The 26669-nt window shown below is 43.2% G+C and overlaps 1 protein-coding gene across 1 annotated transcript in view; it reads right to left on the bottom strand.

Annotated features, from left to right (window-relative positions):
- Positions 1–530: 530 nt before the first annotated feature.
- Positions 531–26669, bottom strand: part of LOC134601544 (hepatic lectin-like) — a 64951-nt gene continuing 38812 nt past the window's right edge. The window contains exons 6-8 of the mRNA XM_063446061.1: positions 10762–10913; positions 9274–9380; positions 531–1178 (exon numbers count right to left, since the gene is read on the bottom strand). Of these exons, the coding sequence (XP_063302131.1) occupies positions 1034–1178; positions 9274–9380; positions 10762–10913 (404 nt within the window). The 3' untranslated portion in view covers positions 531–1033. The remainder of the gene's footprint in view (positions 1179–9273; positions 9381–10761; positions 10914–26669) is intronic.

Genomic DNA, 26669 nt, shown 5'->3' with positions numbered 1-26669 from the left:
GGCCGAAAGTATAGGGCATTTAATTTGCAAGCACTATATTTAACGCTGTAACTTTCCAAGACACCAAAAAACCTGTACACAGGGGGTACTGTTTTACTCAGAAGACTTCGCTGAACACCAATATTAGTGTTTCAAAACAGTAAAATGTATTACAACAATGATATCGTCAGTGAAAGTGACTTTTTTTGACACATGCCACCTACTTAGAGATTGTTGCAGATTGTTGCAGACTGTTCATGACAATGGTGTTTCTTGATGACAATGACCTCTTTCAGCAGGATAATGTGTCCTGTCACACTGCAAAAAGTGTTCAGTAATAGTTTGAGGGACATGACTAATAGTTCATGGTGTTGCATTGGCCCCCAAATTCCTTAAATCTCAAACCGAATTAACATCTATGGGATGTGCTGGAACCACAAATCAGATCTAGGGAGGCCACACCTTTCAACTTGCAGGACTTAAAGAATCTGATGATAATGGCTTGGTGTTTAGATAAACAGCTCTAGATAACTAAAAAGGAACATACACAATATTAGACAGGTGATTTTAATGTTGTAGCTGATCAGTGTACATAACAATATTATATTTACTGTAAGTGATAGAACAGACTCAAAAGTTATCAAAGTGTTATTTTGTTGTGCTCTTAACAATAATTCTCTCCCAAAAATCTCTGATATATACACTAAGAAAAGTGCCTGTATCATATTATTATCATTATATTGGGCATTTATAAAGTGCCACCTTATTCTGCAGAGCTTTACAATTTTAAGAAAAAGTGGAAAATTGTACAATAAATGAAACAATTACAAAATGTTACAGAAACAATAGGTCGATGAGGACCCTGCTCAAACGAGTTAACATATAGTATTAGTTATTAGTAGATAGTCCTATTAGTAGACATATAGCTGGTGATAAGTCATTTTTCCTTATCTCCAATGATAAGTATACAATACAGGATATTTGCCCTCTTGTCTTGTGTTGGTACATTTGATCTTGTCATATTCTCTGCATGTGATTCTGATCCTCGATGAGATTAGATTTCCTTTTCGCAGATGAATGAATTAGGATAAGACCAATGCAAATCATTCCATTTACCACTAGTTAAAAGAAGGGCACAGTCTTCATGTTCCTTCTTTTCGGGGTCAAACCAATTATCTGGTTGTCCTACACTCCAATGGCTAAAACACAGAAAAGTTAAGTTCATAAGCAAAACATATCAAAATAATCAAACCAATTTATTATTTAATATAGTGTGGCTCTAAGAAAACTGATAAGTAAATGATGTTACCAGTATTCTCTAGAACTGAGACAATTCCCTCTTCCAAATTCTCCAACAGGGGCAATCCTTGTGATAACATTCTCAAACAGTGAGAAATACACTCCCCAACAATCAAACAGTAAGAAATTACTCCTTAAATATGTTAATAATATATGTTACTGGTTTCTCTACATTTATATATAGGTGTGGTGGGGGCTACTAGGGTACACCACAACAGGAAATATAAAGCAAAACGTTTTAAAGCGTATCTGTAGAGGTGCTCACTTCACCCTTGTTTCTGCTCACATTCATTTATTTGTCTCATACAAGCTATTTTTTTACCCCCACTGAAAAAAGTATTGCAGAATAGTAAGTGTGATAACAATAAGACACAGAGCTTGTTAATAGTGTTGTCGCGAACCCGAAATTTTCGGTTCGCGACGGGCGAACGCGAACTTCCGCAAATGTTCGCGAACGGGCGAACCGTGCGAACCGCCATAGACTTCAATGGACAGGCGAATTTTAAAACACACAGGGACCACAATAGTGATGGAAAAGTTGTTTCAAGGGGACTAACACCTGGACTGTGGCATGCCGGAGGGGGATCCATGGCAAAACTCCCATGGAAAATTACATAGTTGATGCAGAGTCTGGTTTTAATCCATAAATGGCATAAATCACCTAACATTCCTAAATTGTTTGGAATAACGTGCTTTAAAACATCAGGTATGATGTTGTATCGATCAGGTAGTGTAAGGGTTACGCCCGCTTCACAGTGACAGACCAAACTCCCCGTTTAACGCACCGCAAACAGTCCTCTATATACAGAGTAAACATGGCTCCCTCTATATACAGAGTAACATGGCTCCCTCTGTATACTGTGTAAACATGGCTCCCCTCTATATACAGTGTAAACATGGCTCCCTCTATATACAGAGTAACATGGCTCCCCTCTATATACAGAGTAACATGGCTCCCCTCTATATACAGTGTAAACATGGCTCCTCTCTATATACAGAGTAACATGGCTTCCCTCTATATACCGTGTAAACATGGCTCCCCTCTGTATATAGAGGGAGCCATGTTACTCTGTATATAGAGGGAGCCATGTTTCCACTGTATATAGTGTAACATGGCTCCCCTCTATATACAGTGTAAACATGGCTCCTCTCTATATACAGAGTAACATGGCTTCCCTCTATATACCGTGTAAACATGGCTCCCTCTATATACAGAATAACATGGCTTCCCTCTATATACCGTGTAAACATGGCTCCCCTCTGTATATAGAGGGAGCCATGTTACTCTGTATATAGAGGGAGCCATGTTTCCACTGTATATAGTGTAACATGGCTCCCCTCTATATACAGAGTAACATGGCTCCCCTCTATATACAGTGTAAACATGGCTCCTCTCTATATACAGAGTAACATGGCTCCCCTCTATACAGGGGCGTATCTGGAGCATTTGGCACCCGGGGCAGATCCTTTATTTGGCACCCCCCTCCCCAACTTTGAAATGTAAAAAACAGCTGCAATTTTTTTTTAAATGTATGTTTATGCAGTGTGTGTATAGTGTGTAAAGTGTGTGTATATTGTGTGTATAGTGAGTGTGTATAGTGTGTACAGTGTGTGTATATTGTGTGTATAGAGTGTGTATAGTGTGTGTATGCAGTGTGTGTATAGTGTGTGCGCAGTGTGTGCATAGTGTGTACAGTGTGTGTGTATATTGTGTGTACAGTGTGTGTAGTGTGTGTATAATGTGTGCAGTGTGTGCAGTGTGTATGTAGTGTGTGTGTACAGTGTGTGTGTGTAGTGTGTGTAGTGTGTGTATAGTGTGTATAGTGTATGAAGTGTGTGTATAGTGTGTGCAGTGTGTGTATAGTTAGTGCAGTGTGTGTATAGTGTGTGCAGTGTGTATAGTGTGTGCAGTGTGTATGCAGTGTGTGTAGAGTGTGTATAGTATATGCAGTGTGTGTATAGTGTATGCAGTGTGTGTAGTGTGTGTATGCAGTGTGTGTAGTGTGTGTGTGCATAGTGTGTACAGTGTGTGTACAGTGTGTGTGTAGTGTGTGTATAGTGTGTATGCAGTGTGTGTATAGTGTGTGAAGTGTGTGTATAGTTAGTGCAGTGTGTGTATAGTGTATGCAGTGTGTGCAGTGTGTGTATAGTGTGTGTAGAGTGTGTATAGTGTATGCAGTGTGTGTATAGTGTGTGTATAGAGTGTGCAGTGTGTATAGTGTGTGCAGTGTGTATAGTGTGTGCAGTGTGTATGCAGTGTGTGTAGTGTGTGTATGCAGTGTGTATAGTGTGTACAGTGTGTGTATAGTGTGTATAGTGTGTGCAGTGTGTGTAGTGTGTATGCAGTGTGTGTATAGTGTATGCAGTGTGTGTATAGTGTGTGCAGTGTGTGCAGTGTGTATGCAGTGTGTGTAGAGTGTGTATAGTGTATGCAGTGTGTGTATAGTGTGTGTATAGAGTGTGCAGTGTGTGTATAGTGTGTGTAGTGTGTGCAGTGTGTATGCAGTGTGTGTAGTGTGTGTGTGTGTGCATAGTGTGTGCATAGTGTGTACAGTGTGTGTATAGTGTGTACAGTGTGTGTATATTGTGTGTATAGTGTGTGTATATTGTGTGTATAGTGTGTATGCAGTGTGTGTCCCCAAGCCCCTAGTCACACAACCAAATAAAAAAGCCCCTACCTACCCCCCTCACCCTAAAAAATAGTGAAGGGGGAATAAAATTACTACCCTGTAAAGTAAAATTCAACTTACTATTCAACGTCTTCTTCTTCTAAAATCTTCATTTTTTTAGCCCCAAAAAAGGCCAAATAAAAAGCCATCATACCCATGGAGGGCTCCGTGTCAGTGTTTATCAGGGATCCTTAGGATAGGTGTCAATCCATATCTGCCAAGTGACCCTATGTAGGGGGAACAGTCCCTATTCTGCTCTGTGTCAGTGTCTGGAGGGAGTATCTGCAGTAACACAGAGTGTCTGGGGGGAGTATCTGCAGTAACACAGGGTGTCTGGAGGGAGTATCTGCAGTAACACAGAGTGTCTGGGGGTAGTATCTACTTGTAACATTTATATGCACTAAAAAAAAAAATAATAAATTGAAAAAAAAATAAAAAATGGTTGCAGCTTCCGAATTAATCTAAAATGGATGCTGTCCAGTAGGTGGGAGGGTCTGCTAGGGAGCGTGTGCTGCTGATTGGCTGTAATGTGTCTGCTTACTGTGAGGTACAGGGTCAAAGTTTACTCAATGATGACGAATAGGGGGCGGACCGAACACCGCATGTGTTCGCCCGCGGTGGCGGACGCGAACATGCTAAGTTCGCCGCGAACTATTCGCCAGCGAACAGTTCGGTAAATCACTACTTGTTAACATTCAAAAAATGTATATCGGCAGAAAGTAGGTGTGATCAACCACAAGACTGAGGGTTTTGTGCTCTCTGAATTCGCTAAGAACAACTAGAAAATGTTGTTGAATAAAACATAAACTTTTAATAAACAGAAATAAAAGTAGTGTTTTAATCTAGCACATAAATATCCTGTTACTAAATATTGAATTAGACTATACACGAGGAAACAAAAAGAGTGTAATCCTAGATAGTCACCTCAAAATGCAGTGTCAGTATTGCATATCTGAGAACAGTATGGTAAGGATTAGCAAAAGCCTTAACTGAATAGAGGTGGTTACAAATGAAGACTCAACCTTCTAGAGGTGGTTGCAAATAGACAAACATATACACAAAATACAATTAAAGACCCAACCTACTAAAGCTGGCTACAAATAGACAAACATATAGACAAAAAGGTTCAACCTACAGAAAGGTGGTTATATGTCATTCAATTTGCAGAGACAGGTTTTCTCCTCTTTTATAGGCTTGGTGTTTTTCAGTGGGATCATAACCAAACTTTCATATCATTCATGGCATCCGACTCTGTGTAACCACCTTTTTATAGGCAGAGTTTAATCACCCTGATTACCCAAAATTGTAATGAATTAAGGATTGGTCAATAAATTTTTATCCTTAGAAATCCTTTTAAGAGTGGCTTTCTGCACAAATGTATTCACATCTAGGAAGGCTTAAAATGGCTTAAAAGAGTTGGTTGGGGCATATTTTAAACCTTTACTTAAAACAGATATTTGCGACACTGTTAAAACCTTCTGTGATAAGTTAAAAATGCCACAATCTGATGTGCTAGTGCTAATTATGGTCTTTCTTATCTCTCTCTCTCTTGTTGTCTTCTGCCAACCTGTTTTCCTCTGGGCTTAGTGCTCTTTTTTTGCCCTTTTGTGGGGTAAAAGGTGTGTGTGTTTGGGTGAGTATGACTCTCTAAAAGATGTTCGTCTTGATCAATTTCAGAATCGATGGATAATAATTGATACCTATTTTGGTGAGTGATAGGTGATTCTGAGCGCTTTTTGTATGAACATCCTGACTGTGGTGAGTGATATTTTGTGTCTGGACTGTAATAGTTGGAATGAGTGGCATGATGATTGGATGATGTGTATAATGGGCTACGTTATTTATACATAGGTTGGCGGTAGTGATAAGTAAAAGGTCGGTGGTGGTAAGATGAAGGGACGTGATTATGATTATTGAATCTGTTGTAAGGTCTAGGTTGAGTTGGAGAGTAATGAGGGGTAGAAAGGCAGCAGTCTCTGGTGACATGTTGTGGTTCCTGTCTAGCACTATAAGTATTCTCTCTGTCGTGCCTGTTGAGGGACCGTCGTATAAAAAGGCTGAAGGAGAACGACCTGTGCTGGGTGTCCACGCTACTAGACCCCCGGTATAAGCAGACAGTGGCGGAAATGTTACCGAATTACAAGTCGGAAAGGATGCAGCATTTGCAAAATAAATTAAAAAGTATGCTTTACACAGCGTATAAGGGTGATGTCACAGCACAACGGGAATCTAACAGGGGAAGAGGTGAAAGTCATCCTCCTCCTCCCACGACCACGCCATATCTGCCAAGTGACCCTATGTAGGGGGAACAGTCCCTATTCTGCTGTGTATCAGGGTCTATGAGGACAGGTGTCAATACATATGTCAAGGTGTCAATCCATATGTCAAGGTGTTAATATGTCATATGTCAGTTGTCAATCCCTATCCATTGTGATTTAGGAATGTTAGGTGATTTCTGCCCTTTATGTATTAAAACCAGACTCTGCATCAACTATGTAATTTTCCATGGGAGTTTTGCCATGGAACCCCCTCCAGCATGCCACAGTCCAGGTGTTAGTCCCCTTGAAACAACTTTTCCAACCCTGTGGGTTTTAAAATTCGCCTGCCCATTGAAGTCAATGGCGGTTCGCCCGTTCGCGAACGTTTGCGGAAGTTCCCGTTCGCCGTTCGCGAAACGAAAATTTTGTGTTCACGACATCACTATTACTAAACATAGAAGCTTTGTTTTTTTAAAATGTTTACTAGTGTTGAAACCAGTTACACTCAGAATCCCTTCAGTATGCCTTTCTTTCAGGTTTTAACAATGTATGTATATTCTTGTATCCTATTGGCTGCAGAACTCTGTGGTTAATTTTTGGTGCCAATTTTAAGCAATTAGATTCCTATATATACTCAGAATAGCCAGGTTTGAAATGTTATCCCATTTGAAAAAGCCCTAGTGAAGAAACGTGTTATGGTTATTTTAATTGTGTCATTTTCTTAATAAAAGGCTCTTTAGTTACAAGATTGTGCCAATCATCTTTTTAACTGCACATTTTTATATTTTGAATTTTTTGCCTGGCCTACTTTTACCTGCTTTTATCTTCATGTGACTCCAATTATATCCTGATCATACCACCCACACTGATACTATAATGCAGTTTGCCTGCACTCTAATTGTGAGTACAATTTTACTTGTGTTTATTGCATTTTTATTGTACCGAGTGCACTATTAGTTGTATTATTTTCCTCTCCTGAGTGTTGGACAAACATACAAACAGACACACAGACACACAGACACACAGGGCGGCCGGACCCCCTGGAGTAACGGGCCCGGTCGCAGCCGCAACCCCTTTAAGTACACCACTGCTTGCAGCCATTGATAGGTTTCTTTTTCTGTCCCATTCAGGTAGTGTAACCACTGTTCCTTCAACTTGCAAATTATGCTTCCAGCGGTGCCTCTAGGAACATTCAATGCCTTTGTTATATAAAGGAAATTACCTATTCTCGTAAAGGAAAACTATAGTTTTTTTTAAAACATCATCTAGCTCCGCTGACCTCCCCTTGCCCCCCTAAATATAATAAAACCTTACATTTTTTCCAGTCTGCTGCTGGCTCTGCCCCTGATCTGCCTGCTTGGGTGACATCATCAGAAGTGTTGATCAAAGCCAAACACAATGCTTTCCCATAGGTGGGTTTTTAATATTGCCAAGGAGGCAGATCAGGGGCAGAGCCAGCATAAGCCAAGCACAGCCCTGGCCAATCAGCCACTTATATATGCCAATCTATGCATCTCACCAAAAACCCCAGAAAGTGGCCCCTGTTCAGCATCCTTAAAAAGCGACATTTTGCTTGCTGAAAACTACCTAGAAATCCCTTGAGGAAAGTGGCCCCCTGATCACAAATACGTAACTACGTGGCCCTTGCTTGCCCAGACCCTATAGGAAAATGGCCCCTCCTCACCAATACACATCTAGGTACTTCAGTCAAGTGACCCTTGTGTACAAATACTTTTAACTTTTCTTGAGGAGTTCCAAGGCGGTATTTGGAGCCACTTTCTAGGGTTCACTTAGTGGCTATTTGTGAGAAGGGGCCATGAATAAAAACATGAAGCTGCCATAGGCGTGCGCACGGGGTGTGCCGGGTGTGCCTGGGCACACCCTAATCCCCGCGGCACGCCTATGTATTGAGACCGTCAGGGGAGATCTCAGGATCCCCCCTGTCGGCTCATGCAGAGCCGGCGCTATCCGAGCACCGGCTCTGCTCTCAGCCTCCCCTCACCAGCCCACAGGCATGGAGGGAGGCAGGAGAGGACCGGCGGAGCTATTGCCAGCAGCTCTGCCGGGTTCCTCTCGCGAGATCTGAGCGTTGCCGCGGCAACGCTCAGATCTCGCGTGAGTGAACTCTAGCCCTGCGGGGCTAGAGTTCACTCTCCACTGGACCGCCAGGGATGGATGGCAGCAGCAGCAGGATCCCCCCTCCCAGGCATAAGGTAAGAAGGGAGGGGGGATAACTGATCTGCCCCCACCTCCACTGGAACACCAGGGAAAGCAGCAAGGAAAGATCCCCCCTCCCTACATAAAGTAAGAAGGGAGGGGGGATATTAAGTAATGTACCTCCACCCCCCACAATCACCCACACACACATATACACAGCACCAACACACATACACAGCACCCACAGACATACACAGCACCCATAGACATACACAGCACACACACACATACACATCACCCACACAGCACCAACACACACATACAGCACCCACACACACAAACAGCACCCACACACACAGCACCCTCACAAACACACAGCACTCTCACACTCACACAGCACACTAGCAGTACCTTCACAAACACAAACAGGACCCTAACAAACACACACAGCACACTACCAGTACCCTCACACACAAACATCACCCTCACACACAGTACATTTACAGCACCCTCACAAGTGCACACACACACACAAACAGCACCCTGACACACAGTACATTCACAGCACCCTCACAAGCACGCACACACAAACACCCACATAGTACACTACCAGCACCCTCACACACACATCACACTAACAGCACCCTCACACAGCACACACCCACAGCTTTGTGTCTGTGTGTGTATATATGTGTATGTGTATATATATATATATATATATATATATATATATATATACATATATACATATATACATACATACATATACACACACATATATATATATATATATATATATATATATATATACGCTGTGTGTGCTTGTGCTTTAGGGTGCACACCCTAATGCAATAGGCTGCGCACGCCTATGGAAGCTGCAGTCAAGTAGGGCTGCACTTAAATTTACTTACGTTTGAGTAAGGTTGTATTTTGTTCCATCAACCCATTTCCAGTCCCCATCCACTTCAGTGAGACCGATCCAAGCAACCATATTGGCAGCAAAAGCAGGTACATAATCCTAAAAGACAGTGGGCAAAAGATGACTAATTACACATGTCTATACTCCGCTCAAATGTCCAATAATAAGCCTCTCCCACTGAGATCTACAACATTTTGGTCCTCCAACCTCAACACTGCTATTCTCTGCTCTTCCAACATCAATCTTACTACAGTGTGCTCCTCCCACATCAATGATATACTCTACTTTGCTCTGTCTCCCAAATTACAATACTGTGTAATTATTTCACAGTTCTACTACAATCTGCTTCACCCACTCAACCTTAAAAATATACCCATCTACCTCAATTCTACTCAAATCACCGCATCTCAAATCTTCTATACAATGCTTCTCCTACTTCAATCTACAATACTAATTTTCTCCAACTCAACTCTACTACACTCTGCCACTCTGCTCTCTTACATCAATTCAACTTCACACTGCTTCCATGTCTCTGCCAGCTGCAGTGTTTGTATGTATTTTTTCTGTGTTTCTGTATGTACATATGTGTCAATGTGTGTATTTGTTTGTCTGTATGTGTGTCAATGTGTGTATCTGCGTGTCTGTTTACCTACATGTATATCATTGTGTTTCATTGTGTATTTGCATGTGTGTTAGTGTGTGTATTTGTGTGTCAGTATGTGTCTGTGTATCTCTATGTATGTCAGTATTTGTATCTGCATGTGTGCCAGTTTGTGGATCTGTGTTTATGTGTATCTGCATATGTGTCAGTGTGTATCTGTCAGTGTTTGTCTTACCTCTGTTTGTCAGACTGTGTATATGTATAAGTGCATAGATCCCAGCATTTGAACACCAACACTACACACAAATACAACCCTGTATTCAAACACCAACATTATGTATATACACACCCTGAATTCAAATGCCAACACTACACAAAAATACACCCTTGCATTAGTACATACACATACACAAACATTCTTACATTCCAACACACAAACACTGCTCAGTGCTAAAAAAAAAAAAACCCTGCAAGGAGCAGTGGGTGGATCATAATAGAATAACCTGTGTTTCTATATTCACAGTGAATAACCTGTATTTCTATATTCATAATAACCTGCTAAATTTGTTCCCCTTATTTAGTATTGCTTTTTGTTAGGCACAAGACTGTTTAATTAATTCTTGTGTAGCTGCACCTACTCTGTGTCCCGGACCCCTAGTAACATCCACATATTCCATTTTCTGTGAGCCTCATGTGCCTACCACTCATTTTCTCAAAACTATTTTCACTTGTATTTGCATATAGTATCTTAATGAAGGCCACAATACATTGATCCTGTCACATTTAATAACATTGGTTAATGCACAAGAATTAAAAAAATAAAAGTAAATGTGTATATATATATATAATTTAATGTCATCGATTTTTTTTTTAACCAACCTGTTCAGCCTGATTGTTGATTACCACCAAGTGAGAGTTCTTTGACTCACAAAATGCTTTAGAATCAGTCCATGATTTCTTATCTTTGAAGAATTTGTAACAACTCAATTGGGAATATGACCAGCCTTGTTCACAGATGGGGTCCAAGAATTCTACAACAGACAGATATAAGCTTATTCATGAGTGGTAGAAGCATGTGTGCGACAGACTTAAGACTATCCTAGACATAAGATAAGACCAGGGACTTATGAAAGTATTCAGAAATAGTGGGCAGACTAGATGGTCTGAATGGTTGTTTTCTGCCATCACATTCTATGTTTCTATATATAGTTACATAGTTAGATAGCTGAAAAGAGACTTGCGTCCATCAAGTTCAGCCTTCCTCACACCTGTTTTTTGCTGTTGATCCAAAAGGGAAAAAAAAAAAAAAAAGCCCAGTTTGAAGCACAATTTTGCAACAAGCTAGGACAAAAAAAAACAAAAAAAAAAAAAAAAAAAAACCTTCTTGACCCCAGAATGGCAGTCAGATTTATCCTTGAATCAAGCAGTTATTACCCTACATTGAAATATTATATCCTTGAATATTCTGTCTTTGCAAGTATGCATCTAGTAGCTGTTTGAACATCTGTATGGACTCTGATAGAACCACTTCTTCAGGCAGAGAATTCCACATCCTGATTGTTCTTACAGTAAAAAAACCTTTCCTTTGCCTTAGACGAAATCTTCTTTCTTCCAGTCTAAACGCATGGCCTCGTGTCCTATGTAAAGTCCGGTTTGTGAATAGATTTCCACACAATGGTTTGTATTGGCCCCGAATATATTTGTATAATGTTATCATATCCCCTCTCAGGCGACGTTTTTCTAAACTAAATAGGTTTAAATTTGTTAACCTTTCTTCATAGCTGATATGTTCCATTCCTTTTATTAATTTTGTAGCCCGCCTCTGCACTTTTTCTAGTGCCATGATATCCTTCTTTAGAACAGGTGCCCAAAATTGCACAGCATATTCAATATGTGGTCTTACCAGTGATTTATAGAGAGGCAAAATGATATTCTCGTCCCGAGAATGAATGCCCTTTTTCATGCATGACAATACCTTACTGGCCTTGGCCACTGCTGATTGACATTGCACATTGTTGCATAGTTTGTTGTCTATAACAATTCCCAAGTCCTTTTCGTGTGTTGTTATCCCTAATTCACTTCCATTAAGGGTATACGTTGCTTGTGTATTCTTTACGCCGAAGTGCATAACTGTCAGGGTACCTGTGGTCTCTACCTCCGAAAGAGGTAGAGACTTAGCTGTTCCTCCATCCAGACGGTCTGATGGCTCCCTTCCCCGCGGTCTATCCGGTCATGCTAGGCCGGCCGCGAGGGAGTGACTGCCTTTTACAGCATCTAGGCAGGAAGTAGTCATCAGGACACTCCCCCGGAACAACCTGTCAGTCAATGGCTGCAGGACCAATCAGGACGCCTTGGAGGCGTGGTTACTGCTCTGAACAGGGTATTTAACAGAGCTTCTTTCATTAGCTCATTGCCCTGTCGTGGTTCTAGCTTGTTCTAGTCACTCAGTGCTTGTGTATTCTATTATCCCTTTTGGTTTTGACCCGGCTTGTTTACCTTACTCTGCTTATCTCTGTTACCCTTGATTCGGCTTGTCTCTCGCTTACCTGTCTTCTGTTACCCTCGACCTCGGCTTGTCTTTGACCATTCTATACTGTACTACTTACGTTAGTCCGGCCATTCTAAGGTCCGGTATACGTATCTGGCTACTGTTTGTACTCTGCGTGTTGGATCCCTGTCCCGATCCTGACATTACGACAGGGCCAATGGATCCTGCAAGTACAAACAGTCAGCTGGCTTCTCCTGATCCTAGGTTTGAAGCCATGGATCACAGAATGGATCAGATGGCGCTTGCGCTACAGGCTCTATTAGCTTGTGCCAATAACCCACCAGAGGAGATACGTAATACCCCTGTTTCTCCTGTCGGTTCAGGTCTAGAGGTAGCCACAGTGGGTGCTTCTTCTCACATTACCCCCCCAGTACGCTATGGTGGGGCTCCTGAGAAGTGTCGTGGTTTTTTAAACCAAATTAGTATCCACTTTGAATTGCAACCTCGCTCTTATCCTACAGATAGGGCAAAAGTAGGATTTATTATCACCCTACTCATTGAGAAAGCTCTGAGATGGGCCAACCCACTATGGGAGAACGATAATCCATTAGTTTATAACTATAACGCATTTGTAGCTGCTTTTAGAAGAACATTTGACCCTCCAGGTAGAAAGGTTAATGCAGCCAGATTACTGTTGCGCCTGAGACAGGAGAACCAAACACTGGTGGATTATGCACTAGAGTTCAGGTCTCTGGCGGCAGAAATCAAGTGGAATGAGCAGGCGTATATGGATGTATTTTTGAATGGCCTATCTGATGTAATCCTTGATGAGGTTGCTACCAGAGAACTCCCTGAGAATTTAGAGGATTTAATTTCGTTCATCTCTCGTATAGATGAACGTCTAAGAGAGAGACAGAACACTCGAGAGAGGAACCAGAGACCTTCTTTTAGGTTAGCTCCCGCTGTTCCAAGTCCTGACTCCACAATATCTTTGCTTACTGAACCTATGCAGATAGGGTATACCCGCCTCTCTGAGGAGGAAAGACAGCACAGGAGAAGAGAGGGTTTGTGTATGTATTGTGGAGCCAAGGGTCATTTACTCTCGAACTGTTCTAACCGCCCGGGAAACGCTCGCACCTAAGTCTCTCTAGAGGACAGGCCTTGGGTGTTTCTATTTTGTCCTCTACTCCTGATTATAAAGATCACAGGCTTCTGCTACCAGTTTCCTTAACTTGGGGGAAGGAAGTAGTAAGGGCTATGGCATTGATAGATTCCGGTGCTGCTGAGAATTTTATCGACCAAGCCTTTGCTAGTAAGAACAATTTCCCATCCCAACTAAGGGAGACACCTTTGGCCGTTGAGGCCATAGATGGTAGACCACTACTAGACCCTGTTATCTTTCGTGAGACCATACCCATTAATTTAAATGTGGGTATCCTACACGTGGAGAATTTATCTCTTCTGCTCATTTCGTCTCCTTCCGTTCCCATAGTTCTGGGGTACCCATGGTTGAAAAAACATAACCCTATTATCGATTGGGAGTTAGGAGAGATACTCTCGTGGGGCCAGGGCTGCCAGGATCGGTGTTTGTGCAAGGTTTCTCCATTAGCTAATATTAACATACCGGAGAATCCTACTCAGTCCACAGAAAGACAAATACCAGACCTTTACCTAGACTTAAGGGCAGTGTTTGACAAGAAGAATGCCGATTCTTTGCCTCCACACAGGTCATTTGACTGTAAGATTAAGCTTCTACCCGGCACTATGCCTCCGAGGGGCCATGTATATCCTTTGTCTGTTCAGGAAAACTCGGTTCTAGAGGAGTATATTCGGGAGAATTTAGAAAAGGGATTCATCAGGAGGTCTTCTTCTCCGGCCGGGGCTGGGTTCTTTTTCATTAAGAAGAAGGATGGCACGCTGAGACCTTGTATCGATTACCGAGGCTTGAATAAAATAACTGTCAGAAATGCCTATCCTATCCCACTGATTACCGAGTTATTTGATCGTCTTAAGGGCTCCAAAATCTTCACCAAGTTAGATCTCAGAGGGGCTTACAATTTGGTGAGAATCCAGCAAGGTCACGAGTGGATGACGGCATTCAATACCCGGTATGGCCATTACGAATACACTGTTATGCCATTTGGACTATGCAATGCTCCTGCAGTATTTCAAGATTTGATTAATGAGGTACTTAGGGAGTTTCAGCATGATTGTGTTATTGTTTACCTGGACGACATACTAATACACTCTAAGGAGATTGAGACTCACCATAGACAGGTCAGAAAGGTATTACACAAGCTGCTGCAACATGGTCTATATTGCAAATTGGAGAAGTGCAGTTTTGATCAGTCTCAGGTAGACTTTCTTGGATACGTGATTTCTGGGGAGGGTTTTAAAATGGATCCTGTAAAACTTCAATCTATTTTAGACTGGCCCTTGCCCAAAGGACTCAAGGCTATCCAAAGGTTTATTGGTTTTTCCAACTACTATAGGCGCTTCATTAAAGGATACTCCTCTATCATTGCGCCTATTACCAATATGACCAAACAAGGGGCTGATACTAAGTTCTGGTCTAAGGAAGCTCTGGGTGCTTTCAAGACTCTCAAGGAACTTTTTGCCTCGGCTCCCATTCTAGTCCATCCTGATACGACTCTGCCTTTCTTGCTCGAGGTCGATGCCTCTGAGACAGCAGTTGGGGCTGTTCTGTCTCAAAGGTTAGGGGTGGATAAACCGTTACACCCTTGTGGTTTCTTCTCTAAGAAATTTTCTGGGCCTGAGAGCAGATATGACATCGGGGAAAGGGAACTGTTAGCAGTCATTAAAGCCTTAAAGGAGTGGAGACATTTGTTGGAGGGGACCCTACACCCTATTACGATTTTGACGGACCACAAAAACTTGTCCTATATTGGGGAGGCTAAGCGCTTATCCTCTAGACAAGCTCGTTGGTCCTTATTCCTGACTCACTTCAATTATGTACTGACTTACAGACCTGGTTCTAAAAACTCTAAAGCCGATGCATTATCTCGCCAATATGAACCTTCTACTGTACCTGAACCAGTTCTTTCTTCTATAGTTCCGAAATGCAATATCATTGCTAATACGAATCTCAGGATTCATTCTCCATTACTGGCCGAGATCGTTAAGTTGCAACATCTAGCACCTAAACAGACTCCTGCGGGCCGTCATTTCGTTCCTCCTGCTCTTCAACTGGAACTTTTACAGTGTTTACATAATAGCAAGATGGCGGGACATCCTGGTATTCGCAAAACTTACGCGTTGATCTCTAAGGACTTCTGGTGGCCTGCTTTACGGAGGGATATTGAGGAGTTCATCGCTGCATGTGAAGTTTGTACTAAAACCAAACAACCCCATACGCTTCCATGTGGATTCCTGCAACCCTTGGAGGTTCCAGAAAAACCATGGTCCTGTTTGGCCATGGACTTTATTGTCGATCTACCTATCTCTAAAAGACAGACTGTTATCCTCACCGTGGTTGACAGGTTTACTAAGATGGCACACTTCATTCCCCTGCCTAAACTCCCGTCTTCTCCCGAATTGGCAGAGATATTCGCTAAGGAGATTTTTCGCCTACATGGGATACCCTCTCAAATTGTATCGGACAGAGGCTCCCAATTTGTTTCCCGCTTTTGGAGGTCCTTCTGCTCTCAACTTGGTATTAAATTAAACTTTTCTTCTGCCTATCATCCTCAGTCTAACGGAGCTGCTGAACGTACCAACCAGAAAATTGAACAATATTTACGATGCTTTGTTTCTGAACACCAGGATGATTGGGTCGGTTTGATTCCTTGGGCGGAGTTTGCACACAACAATCTCGTTTGCGATTCTACTCATTCAAGCCCCTTCTTCATGAATTATGGTTTTCATCCGTCTATTCTTCCTTCGGATTCCCCTTCCCAGGGGGTGCCGTCGGTTGATGTTCATGTTGCCAATTTGAGGAAGTTGTGGGATCAAACTCGACAAATCCTTGTGCACAACTCTATGTTGGTCAAGAAACACGCTGATAAACGTAGAAGGGCGGCTCCGGTCTTTGTTCCAGGTGATAGGGTATGGCTGAGCACGAGGAACATCCGTTTAAAAGTGCCCTCTATGAAGTTCGCTCCTCGTTATATTGGACCCTACAGGGTGCTGACCCGTATCAATCCAGTTGCGTATCGTTTAGCTCTTCCTAATACCTTACGCATCCCGAACTCGTTTCACGTTTCATTGCTGAAACCACTCATATGTAACAGATTTTCCTCCACAATAGCCCCTCCTCGCCCCGTTCAGGTGGAGGGTCAGGAGGAGTATGAGGTTAACTCTATTATTGATTCTCGAATCTCCCGGGGGAGAGTACAATATCTGGTTGATTGGAAGGGATATGGTCCTGAGGAGAGGAGTTGGGTACCTCAGGAGGATGTTCATGCTCCCCGTCTCCACAGGGCGTATCACTCTCGCTTCCCATCTCGTCCCGGTTCATTCCGCCCGGTGGGCGTATCTGAGAGGGGGGGTACTGTCAGGGTACCTGTGGTCTCTACCTCCGAAAGAGGTAGAGACTTAGCTGTTCCTCCATCCAGACGGTCTGATGGCTCCCTTCCCCGCGGTCTATCCGGTCATGCTAGGCCGGCCGCGAGGGAGTGACTGCCTTTTACAGCATCTAGGCAGGAAGTAGTCATCAGGACACTCCCCCGGAACAACCTGTCAGTCAATGGCTGCAGGACCAATCAGGACGCCTTGGAGGCGTGGTTACTGCTCTGAACAGGGTATTTAACAGAGCTTCTTTCATTAGCTCATTGCCCTGTCGTGGTTCTAGCTTGTTCTAGTCACTCAGTGCTTGTGTATTCTATTATCCCTTTTGGTTTTGACCCGGCTTGTTTACCTTACTCTGCTTATCTCTGTTACCCTTGATTCGGCTTGTCTCTCGCTTACCTGTCTTCTGTTACCCTCGACCTCGGCTTGTCTTTGACCATTCTATACTGTACTACTTACGTTAGTCCGGCCATTCTAAGGTCCGGTATACGTATCTGGCTACTGTTTGTACTCTGCGTGTTGGATCCCTGTCCCGATCCTGACAATAACTTTGCATTTTTCAACATTAAATTTCATCTGCCATTTGAGTGCCCAGTCCTCCAGTCTATCTAAATCCTTCTGCATATCTATTAGAGGGTAAGAGAAGAGGCTTAATATTGATAACAGGTTCAGTTTTTAACTTGGGTAGTTTGTGATCATTAAAAACCAGAGCAAAACAAGTTTCTACTTGTCTCAATGTATTCAGCATAATTTTGGAGAAAGCTCTCTAGTTCTTGATGTAGGTGAGTTTTGGAGACCTTGGAGACTCTAGCTTAGATATGTATAAAAACATTTTAAATGTGCATAGGAGTAATTGATTGTTTCTTCTGTTTCCATGACATGTCGTGTGACATGACGTGTGATTAAATTTTTTTAGCTTTACCTGATATCCTCCTGTTATGAACTGTATCAAAGACATTTTGTGACTACAAGGACGCAATAACTATATTTAATCTGCACCAAATAACTGTTTCTGCATTCTTGCCATATGTCATTGAGATTGGTGGAAAGTGAGGGTGGGGTGGGGAAAATGGTGAGAATAGATGCAAGTTGTCTTTTCTCTGTCTAACATCTGTCTGAGTGTGTTTTGCCTGTTTGTCCAGAACAAAGGGCTGCTGTTTTCTGATTTTAACCTTTACTGCCTATGAATTGATCTTGTTACATAGATACTTCCAACTCTTAACCACATACGTAGATTTGACGTGGAGAAGCTGCACACCCCCTGTATACAACTATTTATTCTATGTATCACTATGCTTCAGTAGAATACACCCATATCTTTCTTATGTTAGTAATATTGCTGTATGTTCAATAAATCTTCCTATTCATAAAAAGAACTCTGAATCCTGTGTTTTGGACCAACATGCATACCAAAGCTCTCCTGCATTCCACCACTTGCAGATCCACCTGATGGTAGTTTATGGTCAATCACCCAATCGGAACTCTGTCTAACAAGTTTTTTGACTTCATAAGAAACTGGAGTTCCTTCACCTCATTTGTCTATTTATAGTTAAGAATTGAGCAACAAGCTGTTTCACATGTAAAAGGCCTTATGCCCCTACATATATCACATTTAACACTTTTGTAATGCCGCATTCATATAAAAGTGTTATGTAAAAAAAAATGTGCAAATATTGTTTTTACAAACTGGATAAATAGACTGATAAATGTGAACACTACTAGCAATACTAACTGTATGAAAAAAGGAAAAATAATAAAATGATTTTAGTAAAAAAAAATATATCTAGCAAAAAATAATCATATGTGATAAAATATCGTATATGCTAAAAAGTTTTATTCTTTTTATCCTGATTGTTAATTCAACAAAACTCATCAATGAAAATAGACAAAAGTTAATTAAGCAAATAATGGATGAAAAAAATAAAAAATTGTGTATAAAATATATGTATTATAGTGAAAGAACATACACTGAATATGTAAAATCAATTATAATAATAAAAATGAATTGCAAAAAATATTTTCAAAATTCTATATCTAGTTATACACAAAAGCAGTAAATATATTTAATAATTGAAAATAAATAAATAAGTTGCATTAAATGTAAGACACAGCATGTAAAATACCCCAATAACTGTATACGGTATACAAACACTAAATATAACTGATGTACCTAAAACTACTATCAAAGAAAAGCATTTAACTCAAAATCTATATTCAAGCGCTCAGGTTCAAGAACTTGTAGTTTAAAAATCCCGAAATATTCTGCTTTATTAAGTTCACTTTCTAAGTCTCCTCCTCTCCATCAGGGGTAAGAGGGGAGGGTGGGGACGACTTTCTGTTTATCCATAAATCTTAGACCAAAAGGGTCTTTGTTGTGCTTTAGGTTAAAACTGTCTGGAACATTTATGTGATATGAGACCCTTCTTAATATTGTTAAGAAGTTCCCCAATTCTAATGTTTAGGGGTCTCTTCGCACGTCCTACATAAACACTCTTGGTTTCACAGTTTAAATACATTTTGATTTTGTATGATTTTTGTAATTTGCTATCATAAAATACCAACCTTGAACTTCTCGCAAAAATAGCTCTGAGACAGAGATAGGTATTTTTTATATACACCCCTACATGCTTATTAATCCTTAATAGGGAACACATCTTATTAGAGATAGTTTTGACAGAAGCTCAAGGAACACATCTCATTAGAGATATTTTTGACAGAAGTTCAAGGAAGCAAGGTGAATGGTTAGTGTAGGACCCACCTAAGAGATTTGCCTTGACGTGGCAGGTGGGCATTTCCCTCTAATGGCCATTGGAGTAACTAAACAACCTCCATTTGTTTAAATATACATAGGGATTTGGTAAAGAGCACAGGTAACTTTTTTCTTTGGTTTTTACTGTATGTATTGGGGCTGATGTGTACTATGGTCATTGCTGCTGCCCAACAGTAGTGGGAGTTTGAGCGCAGGACTTCTTTTCTTTTGTATTTGTCTTGAAATTGTTGTTTGATCGCATTTGGAGAAGACAAATCTCATATTCAGAACAGTTCCTTTTTATTCTTCTAAATTGACCATAAAGTTCTTTATATAACCAGGATTTTTGTGGTGTCTATTAGTGACAATAAAAGTATTACATGATACCGTCTTCTTGAAAGTCTTAGAATTAGATTATTCTTAATTAGTGTTGTCGCGAACCCGAACCGCCATTGACTTCAATGGGCAGGCAAATTTTAAAAACAACAGGGACTCTTTCTGGCCACAATAGTGATGGAAAAGTTGTTTCAAGGGGACTAACACCTGGACTGTGGCATGCCAGAGGGGGATCCATGGCAAAACTCCCATGGAAAATTGCACAGTTGATGCAGAGTCTGCTTTTAATCCATAAAGGGCAGAAATCACCTAACATTGACACCTGTCCTCAAAGCCCAGCCCTGATACACACTGACACAGAGCAGAATAGAGACTGTTCCCCCTACATAGGGTCACTTGGCAGATATGGATTGACACCTGTCCTCAAAACCCCTGATACACACTGACACAGAGCAGAATAGGGACTGTTCCCCCTACATAGGGTCACTTGGCAGATATGGATTGACACCTGTCCTCAAAACCCCTGATACACACTGACACAGAGCAGAATAGGGACTGTTCCCCCTACATAGGGTCACTTGGCAGATATGGATTGACACCTGTCCTCAAAACCCCTGATACACACTGACACAGAGCAGAATAGGGACTGTTCCCCCTACATAGGATCACTTGGCAGATATGGATTGACACCTATCCTAATGATCCCTGATACACACTGACACAGAGCAGAATAGGGACTGTTCCCCCTACATAGGGTCACTTGGCAGATATGGATTGACACCTGTCCTCAAAACCCCTGATACACACTGACACAGAGCAGAATAGGGACTGTTCCCCCTACATAGGGTCACTTGGCAGATATGGATTGACACCTGTCCTCAAAACCCCTGATACACACTGACACAGAGCAGAATAGAGACTGTTCCCTGTCCACAGAGACCATGATACACACTGACACAGAGCAGAATAGAGACTGTTCACCGTCCACAGAGACCATGATACACACTGACACAGAGCAGAATAGGGACTGTTCCCCCTACATAGGGTCACTTGGCAGATATGGATTGACACCTGTCCTCAAAGCCCCTGATACACACTGACACAGAGCAGAATAGAGACTGTTCCCTGTCCACAGAGACCATGATACACACTGACACATAGCAGAATAGAGACTGTTCACCGTCCACAGAGACCATGATACACACTGACACAGAGCAGAATAGGGACTGTTACCCCTACATAGGGTCACTTGGCAGATATGGATTGACACCTGTCCTCAAAACCCCTGATACACACTGACACAGAGCAGAATAGAGACTGTTCCCTGTCCACAGAGACCATGATACACACTGACACAGAGCAGAATAGGGACTGTTACCCCTACATAGGGTCACTTGGCAGATATGGATTGACAAATCCCTGACAAACAGCTACCACATGCAAGGAAGGCAGCAAATGACCCACTCCCGACGCGGGAAGGTAGTGACGACAAATAACAATACAGGACTCTTTAGAGGCCCTGTAATTGTAATCAGTCCACTTGAAATCCTTTAACTTTGATCAATTGGAGGGAAGTCTGGTGCAGAGCCACTGACCCATGCGCAGGGCCAGCCTTAGGCCTTTGGGCGCCCTGTGCAAGAAATCTTCACCCTGTCACACCCATGTGCAAGAAATCTTCACCCTGTCACACACACACACACAGGCAGACAGCCATACACACGCACACACACAACTGCGACTGACTAGGTTTGTCACCTACTCAAAAGGACGCATGAGCCTACAGGCATTGCGCATGAGCGTCCAGTAACGTGGCAAAAAAATTCCCATCTCCCCAGAGGCTGTCCTAGCACCCCGGTCATACAAATATTCATTAACAGCTTTTTCTTGTTGGAGCAGGCGGTCGAACATTAGGAGTGTTGAATGCCAACGTGTAGGGCTGTCGCAAATCAAGCGCCTCACTGGCATGTTGTTTCGCCGCTGGATATCGGCAAAGTGAGCCATGGCCGTGTAGGAACGCCTGAAATGGCCACACACCTTCCTGGCCTGCTTCAGGACGTCCTGTAAGCCTGTGTACTTATGCACAAAGCGTTGTACGATCAGATTACACACATGTGCCATGCACGGCACATGTGTCAACTTGCCCAACTTCAATGCCGCTATCAAATTTTTTCCGTTGTCACACACCACTTTGCCGATATCCAGTTGCTGGGGAGTCAGCCACTTTTCCACCTGTGCGGACTCTAGGGCGGACAGGAGTGCTTGTCCGGTGTGACTCTCTGCTTTCAAGCAAGTCAAACCCAAGACGGCGTGACACTGCCGTATCCGGGATGTGGAATAGTACCTGGGGAGCTGGGGGGGTGCCGTTGATGTGGAGCAAGAAGCAGCTGCACAAGAGGACTCAGCCAAGGAGGTTATGGAAGAGGATGGCAGCAGGACTGCCTGCAATTCGTGGCGGTGTCACCAACTCCTCTGCAATGCCACGCATTCCTTGCTTGTCAGCCGTCAGCAGGTTTACCCAATGCGCAGTGTAGGTGATATACCTGCCCTGACCATGCTTTGCAGACCAGGTATCAGTGGTCAGATGGACCCTTGCCCCAACACTGTGTGCCAGACATGCCATGACTTCCTTTTGCACAATCGAGTACAAGTTGGGGATTGCCTTTTGTGAAAAGAAATTCCGGCCGGGTACCTTCCACTGCGGTGTCCCAATAGCTACAAATTTTTTGAACGCCTCAGACTCAACCAGATTGTATGGTAAAAGCTGGCGGGCTAATAGTTCGGACAAGCCAGCTGTCAGACGCTGGGCAAGGGGGTGACTTGGTGACATTGGCTTCTTACGCTCAAACATGTCCTTGACAGACACATGACTGTGGCCAGATGAGCGGGAACTGCTCAAGGCGGGAGACGGAGTGGCGGATGGTTGAGAGGGGGCAAGAAGGACAGCAGTGGTTGACATGGCTGAAGATGCTGGACCAGGAGGAGGATGGCGGCTTAGAGTAGGCGTGCTGCTTGTACTCATGTGTTGATCCCATAGGCGTTTGTGATGTGAGATCATGTGCCTACGCAAAGCAGTTGTACCTAGGTGGGTGTTGGACCTCCCACGACTCAGTTTCCTTTGGCACAGGTTGCAAATGGCATCGCTGTTGTCAGAGGCAGACACACAAAAAAAATGCCACACTGCTGAGCTCTGCAATGACGGCATTCTGGTGGTGGACACAGCATGCGTTGATTGGCGTGCTGTCGGGCTGACCCCGGGTGCCGATGCATGCTGTCTGACTGTGCCACTAGCTCCTTGCGACGACCCCCCCCTGCTTCCAACTCGTCTCCTCCTCCTCTCTGTCTCCCCATCTGAACTTTCGCCCTGTTCTTCTTCTTGCCGAGCGGGCACCCACGTGACATCCATGGACGCATCGTCATCATCAACCGCTTCGCTTGTATCTGACAACTCAGCAAAGGAAGCAGCAGCGGGTACAACATCATCATCATCACACCGTACCTCCATGTGTTTAATGCTGCCTGCCTGAGACATATCCCTGTTATCTACATCCTCTAGCAATAATGGTTGCGCATCACTCATTTCTTCAAACGGGTGTGTGAATAACTCCTCTGACATACCAAGTAAAGCGGCTGTGGTGCTAGTTTTGGTGGTGGCGGCAGGCGGGTGAGTGCTATCTTGAGAGGTGCCTGAAGCTAAGCTGGAGGAGGATGGTTCGTAAAGGTTCCGAGCGGAGGCTGTACAAGATTGGGTGTCCTGTGTTAGCCAGTCAACTAAGTCCTCAGAACTTTTCAAGTTCAGGGTACGTGGCTTCTGAAAACTGGGCATTATTCTAGGGCCAAAGGGAATCACAGCACCACGACCACGACGGCCCCTGCGGGGTGGCCTGCCTCTGCCTGTCATTTTTTTGGGGATTAGTGGTACTATGCGTGCAAGCTACTGTGAGACCAGATATGATTGGCAATGTGCACTGGAACAGTTCTGCAGAGCACACGCTGAAGGAAGGACTGACAGAGCCGCTTGAAGACAAGTAACTGCTATTCAATCTATAACAGTGGAAAACAAATTTTGGTTTTAAAAGCACGCTATAGAGACACCAGATATGATTGGCAATGTGCACTAGAACAGTTCTGCAGAGCACACACTGTAGGCCTGAGACACCCGCTTGAAGACAAGTAACTGCTATTCAATCTATACCAGTGAAAAACAAATTTTGGTTTTAAAAGCACGCTATAGAGACACCAGATATGATTGGCAATGTGCACTGGAACAGTTCTGCAGAGCACACGCTGAAGGAAGGACTGACAGAGCCGCTTGAAGACAAGTAACTGCTATTCAATCTATAACAGTGAAAAACAAATTTTGGTTTTAAAAGCACGCTATAGAGACACCAAATATGATTGCCAACTGTCAAAGCACGCTGGAACAGGTCTACAGAGCACAAGCTGAAGTAGGCCTGACACCCAGACGCTTGCAGACAACTAACTGATCTTCTATTACAGTGAAAAAAAATGATTTCTTTAAAATCTAAAGCTTAAGCTATTGTTAAAACAGATATGAGTGGTGGCACTGACTGTGCAAATGGGCAAGGCATCCAACCTGACACAGAAGCTGGCAGGCAGGCAACTGCTCTTCTATTACAGTGAAAACAAATTATTTATTTTAAATGTAAAGCTTAACCAATTGTTAAAACAGATATGAGTGGTGGCACTGGGCAAGTAGGCACAGTATCCAATGTGAACCTCACACAGAAGCTGGCAGGCAGGCACCTGCTCTTCTATTACAGTGAAAAAAAAAAATTTGGTTGTAAAAGCACGCTATAGAGACACAAGATATGAGTGGCAACTGTCAAAGCACGCTGGCACAGGTCTGCAGAGCACACGCTGAAGTAGGCCTGACACCCAGACGCTTGCAGACAACTAACTGCTCTTCTATTACAGTTGAAAAAAAATATTTATTTTAAATGTAAAGCTTAACCTATTGTTAAAACAGATATGAGTGGTGGCACTGGGCAAGTAGGCACAGTATCCAATGTGAACCTCACACAGAAGCTGGCAGGCAGGCAACTGCTCTTCTATTACAGTGGAAACAAAATTTTGGTTGTAAAAGCACGCTATAGAGACACCAGATATGAGTGGCAACTGTCAAAGTACGCTGGCAGGGTTGTGCAGGGCACACGCTGAAGGAAGGCCTGACAGAGCCGCTTGAAGGACACTGACTGTCTGCTATTAGCTTACACTGGAAACCTTTTTTCTTTGTAAAAGCACGCTAAAGAGACACCAGATATGATTGGCAACTGTCAAAGCACGCTGGCACAGGTCTGCAGAGCACACGCTGAAGTAGGCCTGACACCCAGATGCTTGCAGACAACTAACTGATCTTCTATTACAGTGAAAAAAAATGATTTCTTTAAAATCTAAAGCTTAAGCTATTGTTAAAACAGATATGAGTGGTGGCACTGGGCAAGTGGGCACAGTATCCAATGTGAACCTCACACAGAAGCTGGCAGGCAGGCAACTGCTCTTCTATTACAGTGAAAAAAAAATATTTATTTTAAATGTAAAGCTTAACCTAGTGTTAAAACAGATATGAGTGGTGGCACTGGGCAAGTAGGCACAGTATCCAATGTGAACCTCACACAGAAGCTGGCAGGCAGGCACCTGCAATTACATTACACAGGAAAAAAAAAAAAAAGCAGCCTGATGTTATAGCCCTAAAAAGGGCTTTTTGGGGTGCTGTCCTTACAGCAGAGATCAGATGAGTCCTTCAGGATTGTAGTGGACACTGACTACCTTAGCCTAGCTATCAATTTCCCTATCTAATCAGCAGCAGCTAAACTTTCCCTCCTCTCACTAAGCATGCAGCTTCAGAATGAATCGAAAATGGATGCTGGGAGGGAGGTTGGAGGGTGTGGAAGGGAGGGAGTGCTGCTGATTGGCTGGAATGTGTCTGCTGACCGAGAGGCACAGGGTCAAAGTTTGCCCAATGATGACGAATAGGGGGCGGATCGAACTGCGCATGTGTCCGCCCGCCTGTCAGGGCACCTGTTGTCTCTACCTCTGAGGAGGTGAGACACTTAGACGTTCATCCTTCAGAGGCCCTGATTCACTTGTTCCTCACAGTTCTCTCGGCCGTTTACACGCCAGCCGCGAGGGATCCGCTTCCTTTTATGACACGGCGCTCAGTAGCCGACGTCATGACGATAATCCGTTCCGACCTGCCAATCAAGTCCCGAGCACGAATCAGGACTCGTCGGAGGTGTGATTATCTATCTAGAACCAGGGTATAAAGTAGGGCTTTGTGCTTTGGATCATTGCCCTGTCGTGGTTCTAGCTTGTCTAGTCACTCAGTGCTCTTGTTTTCTATTTGTCTCTTTGGTTCTGACCCGGCTTGTTTGTTCTACCCTGCTTATCTCTAGTACCCTTTGACTCGGCTTGTCTCTCGCTTACCTGCCCTCTCGTTCCCTCGACCTCGGCTTGTCTCTAGACCATTCTTTGCTTACTCCTTACGTTAGTCCGGCCATTCTAAGGTCCGGTATACGTACCTACCACCTGTTTGTACTCTGCGTGTTGGATCCCTGTCCTGATCCTGACACCGCCGCGGCGAACGCGAACACGCTAATTTCGCCGGGAACTGTTCGCCGGCGGACAGTTCGGTACATCACTATTCTTAATATAAATTTGTAGGTCTAA

This window comes from Pelobates fuscus, chromosome 3 (genome assembly GCF_036172605.1).
Source record: "Pelobates fuscus isolate aPelFus1 chromosome 3, aPelFus1.pri, whole genome shotgun sequence".
NCBI lineage: Eukaryota > Metazoa > Chordata > Amphibia > Anura > Pelobatidae > Pelobates > Pelobates fuscus.
The sequence above is the reverse complement of the archived record's forward strand: the minus strand, read 5'-3'. Positions and strand labels throughout refer to the sequence as shown.